A 23,383-nucleotide genomic window follows, 5' to 3' on the forward strand; every position below is an offset into this window, starting at 1 on the left:
TAGTTTTCAAACTAGGAGCTCACACAAGCCCTTAATGATGAACTCAAGTTTTATCTCAAGAAAGCAGGGATATTTTTTTAGAAGTACATATCTGATTTTAGGACTGCGTATAACCAGACAATGGGGACTACAGCTGTAAGAGAAAAAAATAAAGTTGCTCCAAAAATCCCCTGGTCAGGCAGAAGTCCCAGAATACTTTTTCTTATACGCAAGAAATCCTTAGAACACCTCAAGATATACAGTGTAGTTAAAAGATTTTGGTTTCTAAACTAAGTAGAGTAACTGGAGAAGACTTAGAGTCAATTAAAATCTCTCTTCACTTCCATAATTTAGATGTAACTATACCACAGTCAGCAACAGACTGCAGCTTAGTGGCTCCGAGGAGACCCATGTTGAGGGCATTCCCAGTCTATTAACAAAGCAGCCACTTCATAACTCTGATGAACTTGGACTTTTCAGCTTGTCTAGCTTAGGTTTTGGACATTTGGAGCCAGACAATTACATTAATTAAATTAATTAAAGTAAGAAGATTTTCCAGCCCAACAAGCCAGTAAAACAAAGCTGCACTCCAGCAACTCTAACCCCTATTTCACATTTTAAGTACTGGAAAATGTTTGACCCTCGGATCCACAGGGGGATTCTAAGATCGAAATTTTCTGAAGTTAACACCTTTCTTATTCTGACGGGTTCAGAGTCAGGTAGAAAGCTCGAGGAAGGTAAATTCTCCACATTCCTCCTCTTAAAACGTCTCTTTAACATGGAGATACAATCAGGTTGACTAGCCCACTAAACCCAGAGCCTACAGTTTTCTAGAATGAGCCAAGTTAGGATTTCTAGCTTTTCTAGAAATTCCAGCTATTTCTAGGCTAATATTCCATTCGACAATTAAACTACAGCAACCTCCTTGTGAAAAAGGGAGGTTTTATCATCCCCAGTCCTGACAAACCACCGTAATTCCCTGCTGCCTTCAGGACGATCAAAAGATCAGAGAGCTCAAAATGCCACATAAAAATTACAAAAATCCCTCATCCAAATAAATACTAGCCATGCAAACCACATTTATATGTCCAGGCACCTTAATAAAGTTCACGTAATATCACCAAGAGATGCCTTTTGACCCGACTTCAATACATACAACTATTTTATTAATACACTATTTGCGTAAATATATAAGTGCCAAACAGGGACCGAGCCCAAAGAATGAAAGCTTCCAGAAGTTTTGATCATACCACTTGTTCTGCTGGGAAACAAAAATGTTGAAATGACTCTTCCAGGCTCAGTAAGACATTTTATTTACACTGCCAGATCACTGTAGACACTGATAGCAACACACTAGTTCCTGTCCTGTAAGGTTTTTTCTATTACCAGTAAATTCCATGGAATTTTTAGACACCAACTTGGACAATATCCAACACAATAACACTCAGTTTCATTAGCAAAGTCTGGAGTACTTTATTTTTCAAAGATTTGTTGACTGATCATTAAAAGCTAATTATTTAGGAAAAAGCTATAAAATAGCACTTATATCTAGTAAGAACTATTGCTTCAAGAAGATAAGCACAGCTCTAATAGCTTTATTTGCCCAAATTACATATTTATTCAATTCCAACCTTTTGGCCTCAGATTAGACTGTCTAGACTAATTTTGCAGACTACAGACAATAACTATTATCTTTAAGTTTGGAAAGTGTCATAACCAGAAGTGCCAGGAATGCTGAAATTACAGCTGTGCAAGTGTTATTTAGCCATCTATTTTCATTAGCAAGGCTAATAATTACCAGCCTTCCCCCCAGATCCTCACCCAACTCAGTAAAACACATTGCAGTTATTCTGGAGCATGACAATTTTAAATGATAATGAAATAATTGGTTGCCTACCCATGAAATAATGGACTCCTTCAAAGTGTGTTAATCATTCAGAAGTGCCAGCATCAGAGGCTGCATGGTGCATATATTATAATGGTAAAATGTGCTGCAAAATTAATTAAAATAAAAACACACTGGGTAACTTTCCTTTAGAAAAGGGTGTCTGAACAGCTTGCAGGTGGCAAGGCGTCAACAAGAAATTCATGCTAAAAACTTCAACAGCAAAAACATACTAAACACACACTTCTAACACAGCAATTTCTAAAGTTTTCCACACACCACAGTGACAGGGCACGAAAGCCACACCAAGCCAGGCTGATTAACCCAAGGCCCATTGGTCCCACGCTGCAGGCCCAGCAGCTCAGCAGTCAGGAGTACCCAGGGTTTTTTTGCACATCCATATCAGTCATCAATCACACTGTACTCTAAAATGAAAATGTGCTTTCCTCCACCTGAAACCGTTTCTCAGAAGTTTGTGACTAAGCAGCAAAACCTCAGAAAGAAGGAGAATTTGCAGTGGTCAGTAGGTGTTTTTTTCCATCTGATGTGTACTTGCAGATTTGGCTGCTCTGCACGGGGCCAGCACACAGGCTCCCTCAGGGACCAAGAAGCAGAACAAAGCACTTCACACCACTCACTTCCAAATCAGCAAAAAGCTCCGTAACCTTCATGTCCCCTCTGCCAAGTGAAGTTCTTCAAGAGATTCAAATTTCAGCATCTGATTTTTAACCCACACACATCAAGGAGAAGCGCTCAAAACCTCAGTTTGGGATTTAGAGCCAAACAACAAAAAGCTAAGAGAATATTTTTTTGTCGTGGCTCTGACCTAAGGTGTCAGATTAACCCACCTAATTGTGAGAGTGGAAAGGAAGGAAGGGGATCTCTTCCAAGGTAGGGCATTCTGCGTAAGCCTTTTCACGCTAGGGACAGCACGTTCAGACCTTCCTGGCACACAAGCCTTTGTTTTGTTCAACAGATCCAGTTCTGAATGTTGGGAAGAAAAAGAACCCAGACTTAGCCATTGTAAGCTGAACCTAGCAAAGCAACGTAGTAAGTCACTCCACCTTCGGAGCAAGATGAAGAAATCCTACCCCATGTGAGCAGAGAGATACCTAACACAGATATTTCAGTGATGGGGGCTGACCTGAGATCATCCAGAGGCATGATGCCTGTCAGAAAGCACAGGTACATTAAACAGAGGCTAGTCTCACAGATGTGGACACTACTGCTTGAGAAATAACTGTTCAAATAATTATCACTATCCTCTAAATTCCAGGTTTCTGGAAGAACAAAAGCTTGGAAATCAAATACATAGGGAGCAAGAGCCTGCCATGTGGACTGCTGTAACTGAAACAAAGTGTCAGCTGGACAAACCACATTGAAAAAAACCAATACCGAGTATTTTCCAACACAGATACCAGGGGAGTACAGTGCTTTCCTTTCCAGCCTAATCAGTGCTTGCAGAGAAGTTTAATCTTAATGTCCTTGAAGAATGTCTTCATAGTCTCTCTCACTACCAGCAGAAGCAGATTTCAAGATCAAAGGTTATTACTCCTTCCCATCTGACAACAGCATAATTTAGCCTGGTTTTCTCATCAAGTGGCTAGGGCACAGTACAGCACATGAGGATTGTTTACAACAGGCTATGTAGCACTTAATTTCTGGTTTTTCAGAGGCAAAGCCATGTCTACTGGAACTTCTACATTACAGGCAGATAGCTGAAGTTCTTAGAAGAAGCGCAAGAAGGAAAAGAGAAAGTTTTATCCTAAATATAAATAACAACAACAAGGAAACCCAGACCACCAGACTCATGGTTGGGAAGACAGAATTTATGGCTCCACTCCATGTTTTGCATCAACGTCCCACAAGTCAACCCAAACATGCTGTCCTGCAGTATCTCCAGACCCTGCACCTCAGTAGCACAAGGTTACTGAGTGAGATCACTTTGAAATCAGCACATTTGCAGAGTGACACATGAAGCTTATGTGCAACCCTAACATTGTCTGTGCCCCTCCTTCAGAAGCCACATTTGCTTATACTCAGCTGAAGAGTATCAAATGGGGCAGTAAATATTTTCCTGAGTTATTTTACAGTGTGCAAGAAGTCCCATCAACATCAGAACCACAGAACAAGGCAGGGGGAGATGCTTTCTGGGCAGAAGAGACCTTCCTGGCAGAAGATGCATGGATGGCCATCCTTTTGTTCCACCAAGCAAGCACCATGCACAGGCCCACCCCAGCAGCGTGGCAGACACGAAGCCAAATCATCCATAACTGGAATATCCACTACAGAGCTTGACAGAGGCAAGTTCTTGAGTAGCATTATCCTCCCAATTAGTCAAGACTTTAAAAGCACACTGTGACCAATATTGGTGCAACTCACATATAGGGAAATGTGCACACAGTCAAATTCCAGGAACCAGAAACTACTGAGTGGTTTTACCATTGCTGATCCTGACATGAGTACGATTTCATAGCACAGAACTGGTTATAAGCACTGTCTCGCTAAATTAGCTTGTTAGCAGATCTACAGGGAAAAGGAAGAGATGCTAAAGCCCCAGTAAGCACAATTAAAATGCTCTTAAGCAGTGCCAGAATTTTCAGCGTCAGCAGCTCCAGATTATGAAGTCAAAAGAGTGTCAAATGGAAACACATTTATGTCCTCAAATTTTATATAAAAACGCTTTTGCCCTCAGTAGTCAGTCTACAAATTTAAGCAAGCAACGATTTCCATCTAAAAAAACCCCTTATTTACCAGCAAAACATTTGGTTGTACTAAAACCAACCACAGTGTTTCTTCCCCTTCGCCTGTGCACCTGCGGGTGTAGTACCACTCTTAGTCAGCATCACCCCACTCACAGGGCAGGGAAACAGGTAGAAATCTCAGAGGGAGTTTAATTTTCACTTTGAATTGTCACAGATACTGCATGGAATAGAAGAAGATACAGATAGCTGACATTAATTAATATCTATGGCATTGATGTTAACGTTAAGAATGTTCAAGAAAAGACTGGATGAGGCACTTTGTGCCATGGTCTAGGTAACATGCTGGTGGTGATCAGTGAAAGGTTGGACCTGATGATCTCAGAGGTCTTTTCCAGCCTAACTGATTCTGTGATTGTTAGACGAATTTTTCACATGACTTCTTGAGTTGGAGGACGCACCCAGTTGGATGCTAATCCTGGCTTTTGAACTTTTAGAGCATGTGTATCTTAAAAGCAAGGACTGTTCTACCTCAGAACGCAATGAGAATGTAACTAACCCCAAACCACATGCCCTTATAACTAAAGCAAAAAAGCCAAACACCTGCTGCGGGGGACCATTCTCATCCCATTAAAACACAGACACAGCACACACAAGATGCATGTTGGGAGACCTGTTCTAATGTTAAGTTCTACTTTATGCCACAAACTAGTTTTATGTGCAAACACCTACCCTCACGTTTCAAAAAGCCACATCTATGACGAACCACATCAAGAAACTGCAAGCAAACATTCAGCTGAGGCGCTACACAATCAAACACCACACACAGTCAACAAATGTTTTTACAGTATGGCCATTTATGGTAGCAATAAAGAAGGCAAATGAAAGATTGGAACAGTTTCACACCGAGTACCATCACTTCCCATGGCGGAGCTGATTCCAAATAACAGATAAAAAACATGATTTGCATTGAACACCACATCTACAGGCAATCCATCTTATTTCAGGAATTCACAGTTTGAGCTACAAGCATTTTCTAGAGTCACATAGAGCTTAGGATCACTGAAAATCTGTTTAGTATTTTTTTCTTCAACATCCTATTTAGCAGTACATTAGAGCAGGTTCCAAAATAGTTCTCTATCCATTTGTGAGTAAAGTTCCTCCAAGGGGAAGAAGAGTTAAAAGATCAAATTAAGAGCAAACATCTCCCATTCAGAAGCACATGAACTGCTGAAGTGAAACAGCGCCTCATTTCCTTCCAGAGCTGGATGCCCAGGTTGAACCTGAGCTCTCCAGTGGAGACCTTTTGTCATGAAACAATGAGTATGGTAATTCCTTGTTTGAAGCACAAGTGCTCCATATACCGACCCAGCCACACATGCTGTGACAGCAGGACCCACAGACAATCATTCTCCACTCTTGGTTCTGTCATCTAAAGCTGTAAACACAGCTTTCCTTAAGTAATTGGGCAGGCAAATTAATACAGCAAACAGCGCTTTAACGTCAAAATGCTCTTTCTACAGTACAGCAACAAACTCTGAAAACTATTAAATGCATCTACAGAACATGAGACCATCAAGAGCAGGCAAACTCCACTGGATCTAGAAACTTTCTGCACTCTTCTCTTGCTCTTCAACTGACCCTCATATTAAAAATCTCTGGGACACCATCTACGCTGCAGGCACACAAATACTGACAAGATGGTATCTATAGTATGGCCTTTGCTGGAATCCCAAGGCTTAGCAGACCAACCATCAACAAAAAGGAAAGGGATCTTGGCTGAGGGATCTTGCTCTGTCACATGCTTTGCTTTAGGGAAATGCTCCATCCCAACTAGAAGAGGACAGAAGCATCATCAGACCACACACAATTCATCTCAGCTCAATTCAGGTAAACAAACTATTCTTCTCATCCTTTTGCAAAACTGTAACTTTATGTGCTTACTTAAGCAGATTTGAGCACAGTTTTCTGTTGCCATTTTGTAAGAGCTAAATCTTTGCAGTCACCCAGGTAGGTCCACACAAACCTTCAAAAACAACTCTTCAAACAAATTTCACTTGAATAAATTCTTCTCTCCCTCTCCTGATACTCCTGTTCTGAATAAAATAATCTAGTACTTTAGCAGGCTTTCAAGCTTTAAGGGAAAATAAGGAAGGCACACCACTAAAAATGCAAAGAATTTATTTCTCTCCTACAGTGTACTCACACTGACCAGTTTATCATCACCTCCTCAAGAAGACTGGCAGGCTTTGAGATTTTCAGATTGTTGAAGGTGTGAACCTAAAAACTAAGGGTTCAAATTCAGATGCTTCAGCTCAGTAACAGCACATACTCAAGACCTGCACCGGGGGTTTCCAGCAAGGTGGTTTCCCTTCTGCCCCGTGTGCACTCATTCTTACAAAGAATTTACATAAATTCTCAAATAAACTTGTTTTCTAAACTTACAGGCCAGCCTGCACAGGGCAGCCGGGCGACATGATTTTTACCTAATTTGCATTAGAAGATACAGGCTGACTTCTCTATACATTATTCTTTTACAGATATCAGCTGAGGAAAAAAGCATTACTGTTAGGAAAACAGAGATGCACATCAGAGGAATATAGGTCATGAGAAGCATTGGTAAACACGCTGTCTGAACCACATACAAGGATCGTCAAAGGGAAGAAGGACATGGGTTGATGAAAAATAATTTGATCATGCAAGTTGTATTTCTCCAGTTCAGACAAGCTGGTTCCATTAGCAGCTGCTATCTCTACCTCTGATTTTAAGAGCACTAACTTGTAACAAATCTTCAGTGAAGTAAGCTACCTTCTTCAAGAGACACTGAACTGCCATTGCCAAAAAAGTAACTCTAATTTCTTTATTACTAAAATATTTTGCCTTTGAAAACCATGTTAGACCAATATTCTTTACGCATTTAGCAAGCTCAGAAAAGAGGGCACTTTATGAATTCCACAAATAGCACAGAAAGTATTAGATTTCTCCAAAGTCTAGAACCAACTTACGAGGAAGATCCTTTTTGTTTACCATCTCAACACGCCAAATGATACTTCCATGCCATAATCAGTCACACTATGCTAGCTTACAGTCTTTCAACTTGACAAGTCCTGTAAGACTTTCCAGGAGAGGAACAAGTACTCCCGAAATGTAACTCTTTGCTGCTCTTACTTGCCTTTTAGTCCTCTCCAAAGCAATCCCTCCACTCTCCATTTCTGGAGGCGATAATCCTGCAGAGGCTGATTCTAGAGCGCAGAAGGGACAGCACAAGAAGGCCTTGCTACCCCTTGCAAAGAGCAAGAAGGCAACCCAAGAACTTCTGCAGCAATTATAAAATCCACAAACAAAACCATTAGAAACAAACAAAATTCAAGTTGTTCTCTCTGCAAGCAAGTTCACACTGACAGGAAATGACTAGCCAGCAAGTAAATTACCCAGTCCCAGTTCAGAACATGTCCAGAAGTTAAGGAACTCAGCAAACCAACCAGACTCACTACATGTCACAGTCCTTCTGTACAGCTAACCTGCTATTAACAGTTTAACAGCACGTGAAAAAGTGGCTTTACCATGCATCTAGTAGGGAAGACAGCTTAAAACATCCTGTCCTGAAGGCAAGAACATACTCCATCACCTAAAGCCACTTGTTTTCATTAGGAAATTGATCTACAGAGCAACAACTAAATTCAAATTGCAATGTGCAACATTCTCCCCCGGTCTGACACATAATAAAGTATCGCCACAAATAAGTAGGGAACGTCATTACTTGATTGCTTTCTTGAGCAAAGGACTCCTGCAAATGTTTCATTTCAAGGTATAAAGAAGCAGCAGTACAGCAAATGCCGTCTTGAAATGTGTGAGCAGTATGCAAAGACCTTCAATTTGTTTACTTTCAGAAGGCAGCTTTAGAATGCACGGGTTTTGATCAGCAGGGGTTTTTTTGTTGGCTTAAAAAAAAAAAAATAAACCCTACTGCTATTTCCGCTCCCATATTCTACCAAGTAGAGATCTTGTGGTTAAGGCATTCAGTGAAGAGAAAACAGAGCATGGAATGCACAGGCAGACAGCCTTCTGCACCAAAAGCCACAGGAAAGGACATTAGTTTCTCTCAATTTTTATAGATTAGAAACAGGTTCTTCGACTTCATCACCCTTAGAATAATGGACTACTGAGATTTCCAGCAATCACAGATGAAGCCTCAGGACGGGCAGTCCCTCAGTGTGACAAGCAGGAACCCCTTAGAAGACCTGATCTTCCTTGTTGCTTAACTTGGATGTAGCCGAGTGTGAAGGTCCCTCTGATGACAGCATTAGCACCACACAGCTCTGCCAGCCTTTAACAGGCTGCAAAGCTGATGTTATTTACAAAGACAGGGAGGATGCTACCAATTAAAGGCAAGTAGTCTCTCTTTTGAGCTTTCTTCCAGCATTAGAAAGTATTTTAATTTAAGTCATACATCTTAGAAGACTCATTTCCTGTGCATGTGTTAAACTCGACCTTTCATAATGACCAAAACTCAAAACTGCCTGGAGGCACCGTATGTGTTACAAACATGTGGGACAGAATCAAAGCCCATTAATGCATTGCTGATTTTCATATATATATATATATATATATTTTTTTTTAACCAGGAAAGCAGAGTTATAACAAAGTCCTCTTCAAATAAGTTTTGCCACTGACAGTCTACATGATTTAGGTTTAGGAAACGCCCGTCAGATCCTGAAGACATAGAAACAAACGTGGGGATATCTTCCCGGGAATCGCAGTGACACCTCACTGCTGGGAGAACAGGCAGCTACTCATTTGCAACAGCTCCCACTTCAGAGCACAGGCTGGAAGCTGACAAAAGTCAGTGCTCCAACCTGCACGGGTTTAGTCAGCAATAACAGAACACGGGGTTTTGTCCAGGAGAATCAAGTAGCACGAGTCCCTTTCCCTATATCTATCATGTGTTTTCTGGACTGAGGAGAGACAGTCCATTCAAGGAAGAAATAACAAAAAGATGATAAGAACTAGGTGAACAGTGCACAGTAGCATCTCTCAACTCCTAGCACAGGGGAAAAGTCGAGATACTTTTAAATTTCTCATGCTACTCAACTGGCATGGGATTAACTCATGTACAAAACAGCTACCTAAAGTACATGTGCTGCAGGGAATTTTTTAAGTTTTAACATAAGCTGTTCAGCTGTTAGAAAACCCAGCCTCAATTATCTAGTCTGAAGCAAGTGGCTGCAGCTTAAATTATTCATCTGCTGAAATCACCCTGAACAAATTCTTCCACATCACCCCCTTCCCTCCTGCAGGCAGGCATCCAGTACCTTTTTCGGGAGATCAGCTCAAAAGACACAGGGCTTATGTTTATTTTCTTCGGAGTATTTGTAAATTGAAGAAATGTACAGAAGATAGAATTTCGAGGTACAATTTTAGCTTTTAAACTACAAAAACAACAACCACATAACAAAAAAAACCCCTTCAAACCTTGAGCAAAATCCCCGATTCAATAGGATTTTAAAACCCCAGGTCACAATTTCAACAAACAGACACCCAGATCAGCACAGACCAGATTATTTTCAAAATCTGCTTTAAGCGAACGATTCCATAATCAGTTTCCTTTTTTGGGAGAAGACCTCTGGTGTGTCAGTTGAAATATTCAAGCCCTCCCACAAAACAAGTCAAAGCAGCTAAGGAGGAGGGGAAGCCACTATTAAAAATGTGTGGAATGTAACCTACTCGGCAGAAGGCAGATAATGAGACGAGGAAGTCGACTACTTCAGATCTGAGATTCTTTTCCCATACAGTCCCACCAACAGAGACACTGGGCAATTTCAAATTTACAAATGCTAGTGAATTCTATCAACTTCTGTAGGATACACGTGAGTAAAAGTAGTTTAACAGACAAAAATAATTTGTCAAATCCTTCAGTTACCTGATAGACACTATATCTATTCTAATGGGTGCAAAAACGTCTAGACAGCTAAAGGAAAACATGTCTTTAGCTACTTCAAAAGCTGAGCTTTCAAGTTGTTTTTTTTTAATTCAAAGAAGCTGTCTGCAACAATATATTTGGTGTACTGCTCCAGCAAGATAGAAACAAAGTAGAAACTCTGTGTGAGACAAAACATTTTCTATAGTTAGTAGATTTAGGTCACAGATAGAGGAATTCAGAAATGCTTCAGGTTTTAAACATCCCTGATGAAAGTAAAGCACTCTGTTTAAAACGTCTCCTTGCACCAAGTAATGCTCTCAGGACAGATCAAAGAGCAAACCCACTGCCAGACTCTGGTCTCAGAGATGTGCAGGCTCCTGCAGCAGCTGGATCAGCCAGAACACCACAACACCTCAAAAACTAAGAGCTGCATTGACATTATAGGGTGAACCTGAAAGAAAACAAACCTCTTGCTCCATTAGTTGCTCTGACACATTCTGACCTCTGAGAGACTTCATTTCTGAGAGCAGGACTCGCTCATGAGGATTATGCACAGGGGCATTTCACAACTCTCCTGGTGCCCTCTGCAAGAGGAAAAGCACCCTGAAGTCTCAGCCTGCACCCCGGAACGGGTTAACTTCCCCCCATTGCACAAGGCTGCAGCCAGCTGCACACACATCATCCTCTGTGGTTAACCCACCGCAGCAGCAGCTGCCTGTCCCACCCACCCTGCCTGCACAAGGGTCTCACCATGGCTCTGCTGGCCCCCGTGAGCTACAGAGAATTCTTCCACTTCTACCTGGACCTTTGTGATCCTTTCTACAGCATCACCCCGAGGCTGACACGGTATGACAGAGCAAGTTACAAACTATATAACTGCTAGAAGCAGAGGCATCTTAAATTACATTATGGCAGAAGGTCTGGTTTTTATGTAAAATTTAATACTAAAATCATGTTCCAAAAGTTACCGTGAGCAGCCTGATTCCCTTCTGATAATTTCTTGATGATTCTGGAGTGCTCCCAGAGGATTAAACCTCCCGTATTCCAGGAATGGCACGCAGCTTAGACATGCAGTCATTGCAGCAATCAAACCAGCTTTAAGGTTTAGTACTTTAAGGTTTAGTACTCCTTCGGTTGGTAGTATCATGTACAACATAAAATACTATTGTCCCAACAGCTAGAGAAGTAGTTAAACTGACTCAACAGAGCTGGAAGCACAAGACTCCAAAGCTAAGCAGACAACAGCACTATGGCTTGGTGACAACCTGCTAAGAGCCAGCAATAAAAGCAGCAAGGGAGGACATTTAAAGTGACTGGTCCACTGGATGCCACAGACAGAACAATTTATTACTAGAAAAAAACCATCACAAACATCCCTCTTAAGGCCCCTACAGAGACAGAAATAAGATTATGTCCACAGTTGAAAAATTCTCTTTTAAATATTCTCAGATGGTAAGACAAGGCACAGTTGGTTAACTTTGCTGATGTGCTAAAAACGATTTTGGCCTCACAGGTTCACTTCCAAATTGGAGGGTCTGGAAAATGTTTATCATGGCATACATCCATCAGAAAAAAGCTTCAGAATTTGCTGCAACACTACAGGAGTGCTGCTGAGCACAGGAGGATATCACCTCCATCCATGACATTTTCAGAATTCCCAGCAGGATGCAAGCCTGCTTCAAAAGGAGGGGGAACATCAGTTTAAGGAGAATCAAAGTGATACAGCACGTATGGGCACATCTTGGAAATCTCTCAGGATGTGGTCAAGATTCAGGTAAGATTCAGGTTTAGGGTCTGAGAGGAGGCAAGAGTATAGGATGCAAAGGCAAAGATGCTGAGTTTCTGGAGGACTTCAAAGACAAGCTGCTAGGAAAAAAAAATCGTGAGCAGCAACTGAAATTGCAAGGCAAAGTTAAAATATACTCATTATTGCATTCTCCGTAATACTGGGTCACGCAAAGCCAGAATCCATTTAAATACATCACCATTACTTTATTGGGTTTGGCTAATGAAGGTTTGTTAGTGTGAGCTAGTAGAGGAAAACACTGCTTTTTTAGTAGAGCTGGCAGCACATATACAAGTATATTATAGGCAGGTACCTTTTTACATGATCATAAAGCACCTTCTTAAAAGGAGGGAGAAACACAGAAATATTATGAACACACAGTTAAGTAACTCCCTACCTCACGCAGTGCATATTACAGTAATCCCACTTATTTTCCCTGCATGAAACAAGTCTAATAACAGAAGAAATTTAGTAGATCATTTTTCTACCCAAAGATGCCAGATTTTTCACACAGATTTATCACTGGCATCCTACCATTTCATGGTCTACTTACCACATTCAAAGCAAAACACTCAGATTTGCTTGCAGGTTTATAGATTTATGTCTGCTTAAATGAGGAATACTGAAGATGCTCTGCACTATGAGCTGGGCTGTTAGTTTTGTCAGGAAAACTCAAAATGGTAATGAGAGTGATTTTAAAATTTCTTTTCCTAGCAAATACAACTGGTGACTCAACATATTATATGACTACAGTTACAGAATGCTCTGAACAGGACTGGAAAAATAATTTGCTGTTCAGTTGTGTGGAAGCTCAAGTTTATTTTCTGGTTTAGAAGACTTGAGGAAAGTGACACATTTGAAAGTTATTAATGCGTGTACCCACAGCTAATCTGTTGAGAAATAACGCTTCTCATAGGTCCCCTGAATAAAGACCTCCGTGGAGTACTTTGCTTGTGAGTGTTACACTAATTCTTCTCTTCAACTGCACCGTTTTTATGTGTCAGTGCTAACATCTAGTTAATTATTAAAGCACGCTGGTCCCAGCAGCCAGCACTTTATGCTATCTTTAATAGTGCCCTTCTGCATACATTCCTATCACCTGAACTCATTCCTATCTGGATTCACCAAAAACTACACTTCACTTTCTGCTCACAGCTGAGAAGCTGGTGCAGGCCTGGTTAAATGAGCTCGACTGCCAGATGAAGTTGTTTGCAGAACTGCACAGTGAACCAGACAGGGTAACTGATCCTGGGTAAAAACATTCCCTGGTTATTTTTAACTCAGATGGCTTGCGGAGTTTCGGTGCACTGGAGGGAGTAAATAGCTATAATGGCAAACTGCTGTGACAGCAAGGGGACCTTTTGAACATTTTTCCTTACTTGTAGTACTAGCTTATCAAATTAAACCTTCAATTACAGCACAGCCCTGTTTCTTCAGGCTTGAAGAACAAAAACATTTCCCCAGCCTTGTGCCTCCCTACTGCCAGTCCCTTCTAAAAAGCAAACAATCAACTTGCCCTCGCTTTCAAGGCCCTTCAGCTCCCCATCTGCACCAGCACAGCCCTCGTGGCCACTATGCAGCCCTCACTTGCCAACTGCAGCTCTGGGGAGCTCCACACAAGCCTCTTCCAGAGGCACGGTCTCCTCTTTCATCCTTTGTGAGATTTAGCATGAACACATTTGTATGATGCAAAGACTCACCACAAATTCCATCATCCAACAGGATCTCCCTTCTGTAGGCAGAGTTTATGGCATTTCCCCATGCAACTAGAGCAGTGCACACAGTCCTCCTCAGTAGCCCTCACTTAGTCAGGTTTGAGGCTCTGCATAAGTCCAAGTTCTCCATTCCAGATCAGCATCCCTGACGTCGCTGCAACAACAGCCCTTGCACACAATGCTTGATGAGCCTCAAGATCAAGCACTCCAAACGTGGATGCATGACCTTCTTTAGCTTAACCAAGAACAGTCCAGGCACAACAGTCCAGCCAGCCCTCTTAAAAACAACCTAGCAAAAGCAAGCAATCCATAACAAAGTAATTTCAACCTCACCAAAGTTCCATCCAGAAGCACCGCTGCCCATCATGAACTTCAGTGGGACATGACCAGCTTAAGTATAGGGATGCCGAAAAAAAGGAAGAAAAGGCAAAGCGAACATATTAAGCAAACATCCCTTGTCTGCTATCTACTTTAAGTAATTAAGTTACAAAGAGAAGAAAGAAATAGTTTCTTTTGTGTTACCTGTCCCCATTAAGTGCCCTACAGGCTATCCCAAACCCAAGCTGCAACCACACTTCAGCCAAGAGACAGCACATATAAAATACCAAAGAAGAGAAGATAAAAAAGAGACCAGGAAAAGAGTTGTTCTCAGTCACAGAGCAGGTCTTGGTAAAGAAGGATACAGTTCAAGGTGAACAGTAAGGGCCTCACTCACTACCCAGACAGAAATAATTCACTTGGGATCTAACTAGAAATCTGTAGTAGCAGGCTACCACTGCTATCTCTCAAATTCCAAAACAGAACTCCAGCAACTTTGTACAGCAAACCACTTGCAGGCCAACATCACCTAAGTACCTTATTTGCAATTAAACTTTCAATCTGGTTCCCTCCTACTCCTCACAGTAAGGGTTTGTCTTGGTTGGTCAAAGTTACATCCAGAAATCTTTGGACACGTCCTATGCAGAGCAACAAGTTTAAAAAAAAAAGTACCAATTACAGGCACGATTTCTGTTTTAATATTGGTTTTACATACTTCTTGAATAAGAACAAGAAGTGGTACATTAATCTGGTTCCATTTTCCTTTAACAGTGCCTTATGACCATAACTGAAGACAAGACTACCAAACCGGTGCAGTTAAGCCACCTGAATTGTTAGAAAAAAAGGGAGAAGTTCTCTGCTTGTGTCACACCAGTCTAGACCTGCAGACTGACTAATTGGGGAAGGTCTGCAGCAAAACTAGCTTCCTACCAGCCAGCCACAAGCCTGCTACATTCCACTTCACGAAGCTGGTATTTATCTTTGGATACTTCAAGGAGTTCAGCCACAACATTTTCAGTGCTGGGAACGCTTTCGCTAAGTGCGAACAGGTTGTACGAGGTACACAAACACCAGCCATTTAGGCCCTTCCAAACTCTTGGAATATAAGGGCCCTACTTATAAGAGCCACCCTCCACCACCACTACTGAGCACTGGAATTCAGAGCTCCAGCCAAAACCAGAGGCAGGAGCCTCTCCCTGTAGCAGGGGAAGGAGGCACAGGGCTGGAGGCCAGCGGCTGCCTATTCATGGCCAGGAGTGCAAAGGCCATGGCAGGCAGTGATCTGGGAAACTGTGCCAGCACTCCTTGTGCAAGTGGCAGCAGGAGACGACCTGATAACCAAAAGGTACGTCAATATTTACTCGCTATATAAGCAACCGCTGCTAGGAGCTAACACACAGAAAGGTGCTCTTGGACTGCCACAGGGGTTAAGTTGTCCCAAAGGAATTTCACTTTGGGAAAAAAAATTGTAAATCACTCAAAACCAGAAAGGTGAGTATCTCAAAACTTAAGCACTGCTCCAAATTTATGCCAGCCTTTGAACCCAGCTCAGCTGTACCCTGTGTGTGCACTAGTACCAAGACGTGACTGCTGGATAACAGGATTCTTTACGCCACTGCTGGCTATACTGGAGCACTCACATGCAGCCTGAGGTTTCCTGCTTGCCTGCAAGGCAAGCCTGAAGTCACCTACTACATTCCCAGGCTGTAGATCTGTAACCAGAGCGAGCCCAGAGTTTTGCCTGGTAGCAGTGTTGCAGGAAGCAAGGAGCCGAGCGGTTCAAGTTTCACAAGAGGGGCGACAAGCAGCCCTTATTATTCCAGGTGACTGCATCACAAGTCCTTTGTTTTGATTGGGGATTTTATTTCCCACCTTTAACCTCAACAGATGTCGACAATCAGTTGCTCCTAAACTGTATTTTGTCACCTTGAGTTACCGTAAGGAGGCCCCAGGCTTTATCAGTGTGAGCATACCAGCCCCAGCGTAGCCCTGTGTGAATCTGCAGCCTGGAATCCGTGGCATTTTATTCCTTTAACTTGCTTGCGTGCTTACTCCGAGAGCGTTTTTTGACGGTCAGCGAGGGTTAGTCAGAATACCCAGAACCTGTGGAGGGATTTGCACAACCAGCAAGTCCAGCACAGGGAAGAGGGGCACCAAGGCACCAGGGTCTGTCAAACACCCAGCAGGCCAGCTCAAACACCAGCTGCACGTTCAGTTGTTGCTTTTCAATCTACTTTACTACTCTATTTTGGAGCTTGGAATTCATATATAGAGCATAAAATCCAGAACAAGCCGTTTTGTTGCCCAACAGCTATTTTGAGATAAAAGACACTTTGAGATAACCCACCTTTGGGTTTATTGCCAGTTAATGAGAACAGTCTCATGAAAGTAGCAGCTCAGGAAAGAAAGGAAAAAGGGGGGAAAAAGCCTGAACAACTGCTCACCCATCCATCTGCAAGTCATATGCCTCCTTTCAGACAAAGCGCCTGAAAATTCAGGAGTCAAAAATCTACATCCAAGTTATTTTACTCACTAGTGAGTGTAACAGTAAGCTCAGCTCCAATCAGAATTTGTTACAGACACTTTAGGAGCAGTAGGAAAAGTATTTTCTTTTACAAACTTGGCAGTAAGATTTCAGCTTGTAAATACAGCATGAAATCAGTAAACAAACAAAGCAAGCCTCAAACACTGAAGCCCTACACAGATTTTGTATGGTGTTAAGTGTTTTGGCAGTTTCAAACATGTTCGTGCATTACCACAGGTAACACTAAACTGACTGACAAACTGAGCTCATCTCAGCCACACTGAATTACATCCGTTCAATACCATCTCAAGGATCTAGTGACATTTATTAACTGATACATTCATACAAGTCACTAAAGCCTACTCAGTATGCAAAACTATACATGTAATTGGCACAAAACAAAAGCCATCGTTTTACAAAGAGGAAAAAACACCTGGACTAATAAATTTCATCAATTCTGATCAAAAATAAACAGTATTTTGCACAGCAGACTTGAAAGAATAAAATATTAGTGGCTTTCTTGCTGCATACTGCTAAAACTAGCTACATACTGTTCAGTTTTGGGGAAAAAAAAAGCATGAAGTAAATGGCAACTGCAGGATAAAAAAATCAGAGGGTGATTAGGTAGTTGCTAGGCTGTGTTCCCTTTGAGCAAGGAAACCTGAATATTACAAAGGGCTGAGTTACAAGGGAATGTGGGGTATTTTGTGACAGACCTCTGCATGACAGCTGGAGAAAAGCTATTGTGGCAACAGCTGTGTGCTCTGCACAGCTCATACTCCCAAATACCTCAGCTTGCTAAGAGGCCAGTTAACTGACTGCAATGCATTTTAAAAGTTCTCTGCCTCTTGGGATGTGAGCATGATGGATTATTTGTGTATGTTTTCAATAACAGAAGGAATGCTTAGTTCTACCACTTAGACTTTTACAAAATGCTGCGGTGTAACGCTGAACTATCATTCACTCCTGCTTTCCTAGAGTTTATAGCTGCAACATTAATCCCATTAACTCTCCTCCACAATTAAAACATCTTCACTTCCTGGCTTACCAGTGAACAGGCTCAACAGCAGTAAGTTCATCTATCATATCCTGATTTAAAGGAAATGATCTGATATTTCCAGGATGAAATCCTGGCCCACCAACAGCAATATTAAGCCGTGTTTACCTCCCTAGAGGAAGAATTTTGAGGAACACACTACTCATCTAACCACTGAAAGCTTTGATCTGCTAATTTGTACTCTAAAGTTACTCCAAGGTGTCAGATGAAGGTCCGAGAGGCAAACCCAACATCACAGGCAGTTGTACACAAATGACCAGTTACACCTCATCTACTCCTGCACTGCACTAATTAGCACAGTGAGGCTGAACCGAGGACACCAAACAGCTTCCATTGCATGAAATGGGTTAGCTCACTCAGCCTCCTTACAAACACACCGTCGTTTCAGGCCAGGCTGAGGCACAACAATCATCAGGAACTGATAGTCTCACACAGGGCAGCAAGCACCAGAGCACTTTGCCCTGCCATAACCTCAGCCACTGCTACTCGGGTAGGAATGAATGCTCTCTGCCACCCCACCATCGTCTAAACAAGGAAGGGAAGGATGAGCTGTGCAGAGATCCCAGAAAGCTGGCAAAAGAAAGAAGATTAACTGGTTCTTCCTACATCCCCACTTTCTCATCTTTCCCTTTATCTGAAATCAAGGAAGAGTTCTCCCATTTTCAAATATGAATCCCCTGTTGTCTTTCAAAGACGCAACCTAAATTGCGGCACATGCATGCTGCATTCCTCATGATATCCTATCACCACAAAAGCCCTATCCACTGGAAAACAATCAGCACTGAAGTAAAAGCAACAGCTGTACAAGAGTACTGATTTACTCAAAATTAAAAAGGAAAGCAAAACCAAGCGTAGAAATATTTGCTGGTAAGAAAAAAAAAGCTTTCCTTTTTAAGCTTCAAAACTCAGTTGGTGACAGCCTTATTTTAAACACAAGCAATAAAGAAACGAAAAATAATTTAAATCCTCCACTGACATCAAGATCTGTCATGTAGCAAAAGCTAGTACTGATCCATGTTTTACTGAAGGCCACTACACGTTTGTCACTTAATCCTAAGAAATTCCAAAAATGAAGCACGTGACTTACTTGTAATCAATTTTAAAACAACTTGGAGCAGTTTCTGTGCAGCCTTAAAAGACAAACAACCTATTTGGCAATACACTTGCCGTACAGAAACTATGCAGGTGCCTGCATGGCAAAGCACACACTTGATAACATCACAGCTTTAAGACCTCAGGAAGACGCTGTGGGATATAAATAGCACACCAAGCCTCATCTCTTATTGTCCAAAACCAGACAGCAGGCACAGAAACAACACAAAGCTCTTCTCTAAGGTACCTGAGTACTGTCCAGGTCTTTATATCCCAGCTATTTTTCTTTGGTTTTGTTCTGGGTTGTTTGGGGTTTTTTTAAGACTGAATTTTCTGCTAAACTTCACTTTGCAGCAGGGAGATTTTATCTCAGGATAAAGCTGCCGAGAGGGCAAGAAGATGGAGATAACTTAATGCAAACTGACAATAAGTTGTTTGGAAGAATTCACTCTCAACGTGTCAGCTTAACACCATGGTGCTGTTCCCTCAACATTCTTTCAAAGTGAACTACTTATTTTTCCGCTGTTGATTTGAAAAGATCCTTGTACGTGACAAAACAGACACAGGTTCCTCTTTTGCAGATATTTGCTGAGAGACAAGCGTCAGTCACAGGACTTGACCCAAAATTTATATTTATACTTAATATGAGCTCAAAATTTTAGGTGAAAGAATTAATTTTTACAAGTACTCAGATACTGATGCTATCCAGTACTCAGCAGAACCTTACTACTCTTAAAAAAGATGGCTCTACAAAGGCATTAAGTGTGAACTTCCCTTTTTTTCCTCCTTACGTCTTTAGTAGAAATTACAGCATTTTTGTTGCGAAGGTAAAGTCATCCCAAAGCCCTCAATGCTGCCACAGAATCCAGAAATCCCTTCAGCAACATTTCCCAAGACAGCAGCATCTCAGAACAGCAGCCATATCCAGCTGCACACATTACTGCCACAGCAAGACCCAGGCAACACCACCCTAAAGCAGCAGTGCTGTGTTTGAGTCAATGGCACCCGAAACCAGCTGCAGAAAACTCAGGGTTTAATTATCTCCATACGCAAGCAATGAGGAATTCAATCCAAACACTGAGAGGACTGCAGTTATTCCAGTCCCATCACCTTCAAACAGACCAACCAGGCAATATTTTACCAAAAACTGACCAGCCATCTATACATCTGACAAAAGACACCCATACAATACATCTCAAAAAATACCATTCAAACTAAACTAGTTCCACAGAACGAATTCTCCCAAAGTCTCCCCTCTTTTAATGCTCTGTACAATACTGGATCTTATAAGCATTCAGATATCCAGCACTTACCCAAAAATTCAGAGCGCTGTTTTCTATGTAGTTACATAGTCTATGCTGGAGAGCTTAAATTGTTAACAGAGTAGTTGAGCTAATGAACACATGGATGCATGTGTGGGTGAAAAAACCCGCTGAAATACAGAAACAGTTTATTTGCTATCAGATCACCTGTTCTAACAAAATATTGGTTGAGGACATCATTGCCTCAAGCATTAAAAGACAAGCGTGCCCCGCTGTCAAGCAGCCCATCTTAGGGGTAGGTAGAGCATTACCGCCTCTTCTCAGCGGAATAAAAGAAAACAAACAAGAAGCCATGCTCTCCAGATTTGCTGCTCTGCCGTCAGCAACAACAGCAAGCAGAACGCAAGGAGTTGTCTCCTCCTACCACCATAAACAGAGGTAGAAATGCTAACAGCAACAGGGCAAAGGATGAAAACAAGTAAAGGAGGTACGCCTGAATTCGTGGCGAAACAATAAAACGAGATCTTCCTCGTAACACTGACACCCACCCTTTGTATCGCCTATTCGGGCGTGTTTTTTAATGAAAATGAATTGACGAAAAAGTTCAATTGTCTACAAGTTGCAGGATCAACAGCAGACGCTCAGAGGGGCGGTGGGCGCTGGCTGGCCCCAGGTCGCACAGCGTGCCCCGCCGCGAACACCCCTCCTCTCGGGGGGAGCGGCGGGACCTTCCTGGCCCCTTGCCGGGCCGGCACAAGATGCTGAGCCCGGGGCAGCTATTTCGGAGCCGGACGCCGAGTGTCACCGCTCCCCGGCCGCGCCTGCCGCTTCCCGGGCGGAGCGCGGGGCCGGACCCCGCCCGCGACACCGAAGCCGCCGGTCCCGAGCGCCGCGGCGGCCCCGGAGCCCAGCGCGCCCGGCCGGCGAACCCCACCCCGGCGGCGGCGCCCGGCGGGCCGGGGGCGGCTGCCGCCTCTTCCCGCCCTCCAGAACCTTCCCGGGGGCTCGTACCAGCCCGACCGCCGCCGCCCCGGGCCCCTCAAGGTCACGCCACCGCCTCCCCGCCCCGGGCTTCCCGCTGCCCCGCCGGCAGCATCCCACGGCGCCGCCGGGAGCTGCCGCCCGCCGCGCCGGCTCCAGCCCCGGCCCCCCCGCGCCGGGCAGCGCCCAGGCCCCGGCCAGCGGAGCGCTTCCCTCCAGGCGCCGCGGCCCCTCACCTGGATGAACTGGATGGTGAGCGCCGACTTGCCCACGCCGCCGCCGCCCACCACCACCAGCCGGTACTTCTCCTGCCCCGGGCCGTCTCTGCAGCCCGCGGCCATGGGGGAGCCGAGCGGGGCGATCGCGGCAGCGCCGCCGCGGGGTCCGACGCCTGCTTCTCTCGCTGGCGCTCTCCTCCCGCTCCTCCTCCTGGTGCCGCCGGGGCTGAGCAGCCGCAGGCCCCGCCGCGCCGAGCGCCGCCGGCAGCAGCAGCGCGGAGCGGAGCGGAGCGCGCAGCACCGCCCGCCCCCGCAGCCAGGGCGCCGCGGCACTAATGGCCGCCGGGGGCGGGGCCGCTCACCGCCATGCTAATGAGGGGGCGGGGCGTCCATATCTGCATGCTAACTAGGTGGGTGCGCGGGGGCGGGGCCAGCGGGGAGCCGCCGTACAAGGAGCCGCCGGGGGCGGGGCCGCGGCACCGCCATGCTAATGAGATGATGCATATGCATGAGCGGTGCCCGCCCCGCGGCCCCGCCGCGCCGCTGTGTTTGTGCCGTGCGGGTGGTGGCGGCCCCCGCGTGTCCCCTCTGCCCCCCCGCCAGACGGGAGGTAATTAGCGATGTCCCCATGGGCTTTGGTGGGGCGCCCGTCTGAGTGCCTCATCAACATTAATGAGGCTCGGGGTGCCCGCGGGATGGGGAGGGAGGTGTTGGTCACCCTGCGTACAGATGCAGAGGCAAGGCTCAGAGAGGTTTGAAGCCAAAGCGTCGCTAATGTCTCTTCCCACTGAGAGGGAAAAATGTGAAAAAGTCGTAGTGACTAAAGCCCTTCGCCACTCTTCATCAGGTTTTCTTGTGACCATGCACGTGAACGGGTTTCTCACTGGTTTGGGCCATTCAGATCAAACCCACCCTCTCCCCCGAGTGTCACTCACTGCTGGATGTCACAGCCCCATATTCATCCCCTTCTGTACTTGGTCAGAGTACTCTGGTTTCAGTGTGTGGTGATTTCACCCTTTGCATCTGCACCACCTCGGCTGCGGACAGGCTGCTGTGATCTTCCAGTGGTGTCCTGCCCCTTTGATTAATATCTCACTGGCCAGGATTTTTCTGCGCACCCAACAACTAGAAGATGGCCAAAATACAAAACAGAAGTTTGGCTGTTAGACCTGCTTTCAGGGAATTCCTCCTTCGCTTCCCCTCCCCTTTTTGTGAAGATATAAAGCAACGACCTCATGTCTGTCTAATCTTACACGCCTGTACATACGTGCTTCCTTTTGCCCACACAGAATGACAGAGAGTTGTTATCATGTTCCTGAATGGCATCATGACATCAGCAAGACAGACACGCTCCTCCTCCCCACAAAACTGCAGAAGCAGTGGCCATGCATGGGAGCTTTGCTGAAGGGACCTGATCTGTACGACACTGGAGCTGTGTGGGGAGGCAAGGGACAGCAATCCATGCCACCTCCTGCTTGTCCAAGAAACCCAGACTTTCAACAATCAACACATATTTCAGCTCTGACTGCCTGGTGTAGTAACTAACAGATATCCACAGAGAATTTACAGCTTGTGCAGCTAATTAACAACTAACATGATATCATATATACACATGGGGGCAAATCCATGATGTAGCCTAATCTTAATTCCACCATTACCCAATTTGTCATGCTGAGCTTTGCAATTCTTTAACTGAATTCCTCTGCTTAAACCCCCGAAACTTCAAAACCACGACAACAGCCTTCAACACTCTTTCTGTCTCAGAGGAGAAGAGTGTCCGACACACCGGAAACAAACTGATACCTTGTGAGTTAATAGTGTAACTGTATGAGAAGGAGATGATTTGTCCCCGGGATTCACAACAATATTTTGGAAGAGGAATGCCAGCAGGCAGGCTCAGTTGCCTCAGTACTCTCCTATAGTGATAAGCTGCTTTTTACTTTT

The 23,383-nt window shown here is 44.0% G+C and overlaps 1 protein-coding gene across 1 annotated transcript in view; it reads right to left on the bottom strand.

Annotated features, from left to right (window-relative positions):
* Positions 1-21,771, bottom strand: part of RRAS2 (RAS related 2) — a 42,303-nt gene extending 20,532 nt beyond the window's left edge. Inside the window, exon 1 of the mRNA XM_066187589.1 lies at positions 21,458-21,771. Coding sequence (XP_066043686.1) covers positions 21,458-21,562 — 105 coding nt within the window. The 5' untranslated portion in view covers positions 21,563-21,771. The remainder of the gene's footprint in view (positions 1-21,457) is intronic.
* Between the last annotated feature and the right edge of the window lie 1,612 nt (positions 21,772-23,383).

The sequence above is a fragment of the Chamaea fasciata genome, unplaced genomic scaffold, assembly GCF_029207755.1.
Source record: "Chamaea fasciata isolate MVZ Bird 193981 ecotype frontalis unplaced genomic scaffold, bChaFas1.0.hap1 SCAF_7, whole genome shotgun sequence".
In the NCBI taxonomy this organism is placed as follows: Eukaryota; Metazoa; Chordata; class Aves; order Passeriformes; family Sylviidae; genus Chamaea; species Chamaea fasciata.